This window comes from Lepus europaeus, chromosome 5 (assembly GCF_033115175.1).
Source record: "Lepus europaeus isolate LE1 chromosome 5, mLepTim1.pri, whole genome shotgun sequence".
Classification (NCBI taxonomy): Eukaryota; Metazoa; Chordata; class Mammalia; order Lagomorpha; family Leporidae; genus Lepus; species Lepus europaeus.
The window spans coordinates 123,597,366-123,603,316 of record NC_084831.1 but is presented as its reverse complement, the minus strand read 5'-3'; the positions used below and the strand labels follow the sequence as shown (position 1 = coordinate 123,603,316).

General features: G+C 44.5%; 1 protein-coding gene across 1 annotated transcript; it reads right to left on the bottom strand.

Annotated features, from left to right (window-relative positions):
* Positions 1–475: 475 nt before the first annotated feature.
* On the bottom strand, positions 476–3,585 carry LOC133761030 (T-cell surface glycoprotein CD1b-2-like). Its single transcript, XM_062193680.1, has 6 exons — positions 3,525–3,585; positions 2,969–3,235; positions 2,070–2,348; positions 1,615–1,890; positions 1,139–1,232; positions 476–497 (listed from the first exon to the last, which is right to left on the bottom strand). Exons 1-6 carry the CDS (start codon positions 3,583–3,585, stop codon positions 476–478), a joined length of 999 nt encoding a protein of 332 aa, XP_062049664.1.
* Between the last annotated feature and the right edge of the window lie 2,366 nt (positions 3,586–5,951).

Genomic DNA, 5,951 nt, shown 5'->3' with positions numbered 1-5,951 from the left:
AAACATCCTAAATATCAATATCTGGAAAAGACATGGCAAGAATCAAATGCACATAGATGAAAAACTCTCAACAAATTATTTGCCAACTGAATCTATACACACACACCATGAACGAGAAAGATAAACTACACAGACATAATTTTATTTTATCATTTACAAATCAGTATGCAACACATCAAGAGAATGCAAGATATAAAATGCTTAGTTATCTCAAAAGTTACATTATAAACAAATATTACATGTGATATATGAATGGATCCTATTATTGGTAATATCTAATAATTCACAATTTTAATTGTTTTCTTACTTATAATACTTATAATACTACTTATAATACTACTCATAATACTTATAATCTGCGAAAAGTCTGACTTGATCTAGTATATTTGATGACATACTGATTCCTGGGCTGACATCTTGAGCTCCTGAGATTCCCACAATGTATTGCAAATGAGGGAGATAATGTCAAAAAGATTTACAGGATATCCTGATATGACCTGCCAAGAACATAAGAAAATTCGAGTGAGATAACTATATATGATATTCACATGCCCACATTCACAGATTCATTATTCACAATAGCCAAAGGTGGAAGCAAGGGAAGCGAGCATTAATAAATGAATGGATAAACAAAATGTGGTACATAGAATGGGATATTAATCAGTCTAAAGGAGTATGGAAGTGCTGATACATGCTACAACATGATAAACCTTGAAGATACTATACTAAGTGAATAAGATAGTCACCAAAAAAATTCTGTAGGAATTAACTTATATGGAAGACCCAGAGTAAGAAATAAATTTCACAGTGTTGGAAAGTAGAATGGTCGCTGCCAGAGCCCAGGGTGAGGAGGGCCATCGAGTGTTATTTAATGAAAAGAGAGTTTCAGTTTTGCAAGAAGAAAGCGGATCTGGAGAGGGTAATGCTAAATGTTGCACAATAATGTGAATGTACTTGACTCATCTGCACACTTGAAAATAGGAAAGGTGATAAAATTTTTATAGCTGTAGAGAGGAGATGGGGAGTTGGGAAGAAATGGACTGATGAAAAGATTGCACATTAACATTATTAAATAAACAAAATGGTTGAAACCACAGGGATGGTGGGCAGAAGGAAAGATTAAAGAACAGTCACTCACCGGCGCCTCCAAAACCACAAGGCCAAGAGCAACAAAAAGATTAAGCCGGACATTATTATTGCCAAAAATATCATTCCAATGGAGATGGAGCGTCCTGGCAAGTGAGAGAGAACACAGTGATGTCACTGCAAATTCCATACAGCCAGTTGTGACATCACCACAGGTCACCTGCTGCCAATGTGCAATCATCTCCAGATCCCTCTCATATTTCCAGATACCATTCTCTCTCTCTCTCTCTCCTCTCTCTCTCTCTCCTCTCTCTCTCCTCTCTCTCTCCCTCTCCTTCTCCCTCACCTTCTCCCTCTCCTCTCTCTCTCTCTCTCTCTCTCCCTCTCTCTCCTCTCTCCTCTCGCTCTCTCTCTCTCTCCTCTCTCTCTCCCTCTCTCTCTCATATCTCTAAACTGTCCCCAGTTCCTCCCTCCATACATAAAAGCTACCGATTGCACTTCCACACCCAGGCGCTGATTCTCTCTCACCCCAGTAGAGGATGATGTCTTCGTTTCCTAGACTGCTGTGCTTCACCCGACAGGACAGGCCAGACGCCTCCCCAGCTGCCACGTCCAGGGTTACTCGGAGATACCAGGTCCCGTCAGCATAGGGGAGGGTGTCATGTCGCTGAGCCAACTTCTCCTGCTCCCCCTGCATCCACCTCGCCCACACAGGCTTTGGGTAGAAGCCAGACACGTGGCACACCAGCAGCAGATGGCCAGGTCCGGGACTGGGGCCACTGGACAGCCAGGCCTTGGGTTTCACTGAGGCAGGAAAGAAAAAGGGGAGTGTACCCCTTGTGACCGCATTACAGAGCCTAGGGACCAGGAAACCCACAAGTTGGACAGCATCCCCTTCGACTCCTTCGGACTCCAAATAAAAGCCCCTCTCCTTCCTGGATGCTCTCCTTCTGAAGCTTAGAAGTGAAACGGATGGGACTCACCTTGCCTCCGCAGCTCTGCCTTCCCAGCTTCAAGGACGCCCAGGAGGTACCGGGGGCAGGTTTCAAAGAGGAGTTTCCCCACGATTTCAGTGATACCTCTGTACTGTTCGATGAGTGTGCATACTTTCTTTGCACTGATGCCACCTTCTGGGGCAGGCCAGCATGAATGATTCCTGAGGGACAGAAAATCCTGCCCTGCTAAGCCTCCCCTCAAGAAGCTTTTGATGACACCTCCAGAATGCAGCTCACAGCCTGCTATGCCTTGCAACTCAAACGGGTCTGGATGGGGGGAAAACAGACACCAAGTCATTGAACAGTAAGCAAGAAACAAAGGCATGGGGAGAATAGAGGAGTGTATTTTTGTGGAGAAGACATTCAAGGATGCAAAATTAGTCAAATAACATCTACAGCATTTAGATATTTGCAAAAAAAAAAAAGCACTGGAGAGAGGTAAGAGTGGGGAGAGGGCTGTGGTCAAGTTATACAGGGAATAACAGAGGGGGGAGAGGTAGAGTGTGGAACCTCATAGTGAAGTGACAGGCACAGTATTTCAGAATGAGATCTGAGGGGAGGTTAAGGGAGGAGAAGGCTGAAGAGCTGGAGTGGAGGAGGGAGCCACATCACGGGTCACTCAGACATAAGGAAAGAGAAATAAGGGTCTTTGATGACCAAATTTCACAGAGGCGAGTCTGGATTGGATAGAAAAGGAAAGCCTTGTTCTCCCTTGAAGACTGCAGGGACAGCAAGGATCTGGACTATTTTGGGGAGGTGTGGACACAAACTACAATAAAGAGTGTATGTGAGGTCGGGTATAGGAGAAAGGAGGGAAAACCGATCAGAGGAAGCCAAGAAAGCAAAAACAGTCAAGCAGCATCCCCAAGGGAGAAAGCTGGACTCACACTGCATCTGGAATTCAGTGACGTGGTCTCGCAGTTCTCGAATGAGTCCAAAGAAGTAGACCCGGAACAGATCCACCAGCTCAGTAATTTCCTCATCGCTTAAGTTTCCCTTAGACCAGGGCTTCAGGAAGATGGCAGTGCCTGCTTCACTATCCCACCTATGAATCTCCAAATCTTCCAGCCAGCCTGAGCCTCGATTTTCTGTCCAAGTGCTGTTTGTAAAGGAAGAGATCTGCATGACATGGTAAGACGTCGGCCCCTGGAGGGCTGCAAAGAGAGGAAGGTTAGCATGGTGAAGGGAAAAGGAGAAGCCGGAGGAAATGAGAAAGAATGAAATTTGAATAGACTCAGACAAGACCCATAGTCTAAAGTGCATATAAGCCTGAGACATTTGGATGTCTCAGGGCTATTGGCTTCCAGAATAGTGAGAAAGGACTAGAGTGAGCTAGAGCAGGGAGAACCTGGACTCTCAGTGTCCAGGCACACCTGCAAAAGTACAGCAATGCTTGCATCCAGACTCCGCACCAGCACTGGCAGCTGCCCGAGTTTCTCTTACCATCCTCATTGTCACCACCGGGGAAGCGACCTGCCAGTAATAGAAGTGGCAGAAGCAGCATTTTACCAGGAGTTAAAACTTCTTACTCTCAGAGCTGGTGTTTGATCTCTGGTTTTATCAAACCTTTTTCTCAGTCCTCTGTAGTGTCTTCCTCTCTGTTCTGACTGACAAGTGTCTTCCTCATCCACATTACGTATCAGAAAAAAAAAAAAAAGTGCCTCCCCCACCCAGTGCCTCCTACCTCTCATTTCCCTTCCATCTCTAACTTCTAAATTATCTCTTACTATCATGGCTTCATTTGGTTCCTCAGCTTCCTCACACCACTTTGGAAAACCACCCACGCAATTCTGAAAGATCACTAGGATCGGTTCACTTCCTTGATCTTTTATTTTTAGATCTTTAAAATAAGTGATGAAATTATATAATCTCTCAATTTCCAGGCTCCTTCAATCCTTCGGCTCCTTCAATCTAGAAGGATTCTGTGATTTATTCAAACAACTCGCTCTCCAGTGTGCTTTCTTCTGTGGCACCGTGTCATCATCACATCCTCATGTCCTCGGTATCTCCTCGTCCTTATCCAGCTATCCTTGTCTTGTCTCCCTAGCCTCACATTTAATCGTTTGTATGTAAGATTCACTTTCATGACAATGAAGCATTTATTTTTTTTTATTTATTTTATTTTTTTTTTTGACAGGCAGAGTGGACAGTGAGAGAGAGACAGAGAGAAAGGTCTTCCTTTTGCCATTGGTTCACCCTCCAATAGCCGCCGCGGTTGGCGCACTGTGGCCGGCGCACCGCGCTGATCCGATGGCAGGAGCCAGGTGCTTCTCCTGGTCTCCCACGGGGTGCAGGGCCCAAGCACTTGGGCCATCCTCCACTGCACTCCCTGGCCACAGCAGAGAGCTGGCCTGGAAGAGGGGCAACTGGGACAGGATCTGTGCCCTGACCGGGACTAGGACCCGGTGTGCCGGCGCTGCAAGGCGGAGGATTAGCCTAGTGAGCCGCGGCGCCAGCCGACAATGAAGCATTTAAAACACCAACTGATTACAGAACCCCAGACCCTGATCTCACCATCAGGTGTGATATATACTGCAGTTTATAATCCAAACAAAAAAAAAGTTTATCTTACAGAGATTTGGGGGAGTAAAAATACATTTGCTACTGGTATATGACTTTCTTTACAGTAACTCTTACCTTTGGAGACTGGAATAACAATGTGTGTGAGAGAGCAGTTCCCTGGGATCTATGCCATGTGTTCTTCCAACTGAATTCATTAACTATGGATAGTGTTCAACAAGGAGTAGACCTTTGGGGTGAATATTGTTGCACGGCAGGTGAAGTCACCTCTTACGACAGCCATATCCCATAAAGGAATGTTTTGAATCCCGGCTTCTTGTATCTGATCTCATAAGCTTCTTACTCTTACCTGTATTTTGGGATTCAGTAATGAATATCCTAGCAACTCTCCCTGGAGTTCCAACAACCTGGCTTCAGCTTGACTCAGCCCTGGCTATCACAGTCATTTTGGAACTGAACCCATGAATGGAAGATCTATTATTTTGCATTTCAAATGTTTTTCAAAAGGGTTAAATTCAAAATGCCAATCTCACTCCTATACATTACATTTTGGGCACTCTTAGTTACCTCATCACTTAAGTTTCCCTTAGACTGGCAAATAAACCAGTTCCAAAAAGAAAAATGCTATATGCTTTCCCTGATCGGGACACACAATCGAGGCCCAGGCTGGTCAGAAGATTTGCAGATTCATAGGTGGGATAGTGATGCAGGCACTGCCATATTCCTAAGTGTAATGGCTTCAAGTTTCATTCATCTTGTTGCAAAAAAGATTTAATTATTTTTATTAAGATGGTTGAACAGTATTCCATAGTGTATAATACCATAATTTCCTTGTGCAATCATCAGTAGGACATCTGGGTTGACATTCAATGATTGTTTGTAATCCTTGTCTCTACTATTGAGGAATAGTATTTTGTTTTCCTTAAAGATGCAGCCAAAATATAAAAATCTGTTGCACTCCTATACATTAATAATAAATCAAATTATAATGAAATCAAGAACACAATCCAGTTTCAGGTGATTGGTATGGTGGTTCAGATGCTGCCTCTAATGCCCAAATTACGTATCAGAGTGCCTGGGTTCTGCCCAGCTCCACTCCTGATTCTCGCTTCTTGGCAATGCACACCCTGGGATGCCTCAGGTGATGGCTGGAACAGCTGTGTCTCTAGCTTCCAGCTTCAGCTTGGCCTTGGCCCAGACCCCACTGTTACAGGCATTTGAGGAGTGAATCAACATATGAAAGGTCTCTTTCTCCCCCTCTCTTTCTCTCTGTCTCACTCGCTCTCTCTCTCTTTCACTCTTAGTCTCTCTCTCTCTCTTTCTCTCTCTCTCTCTCATCTCTCCTCTTCC

Bases quoted from the DNA above. Each gene is read 5' to 3' on its own strand.
- LOC133761030 (XM_062193680.1), bottom strand. From the start codon at position 3,585: ATGCTGCTTCTGCCACTTCTATTACTGGCAGGTCGCTTCCCCGGTGGT. The intron at 1,891-2,069 runs GTGAGTCCCATC...TTCCTGCCTCAG, and splicing joins GGCAGAGCTGCGGAGGCAAG to TGAAACCCAAGGCCTGGCTG. The intron at 498-1,138 runs GTGAGTGACTGT...TGTTCTTGGCAG, and splicing joins TTGTGGTTTTGGAGGCGCCG to GTCATATCAGGATATCCTGT.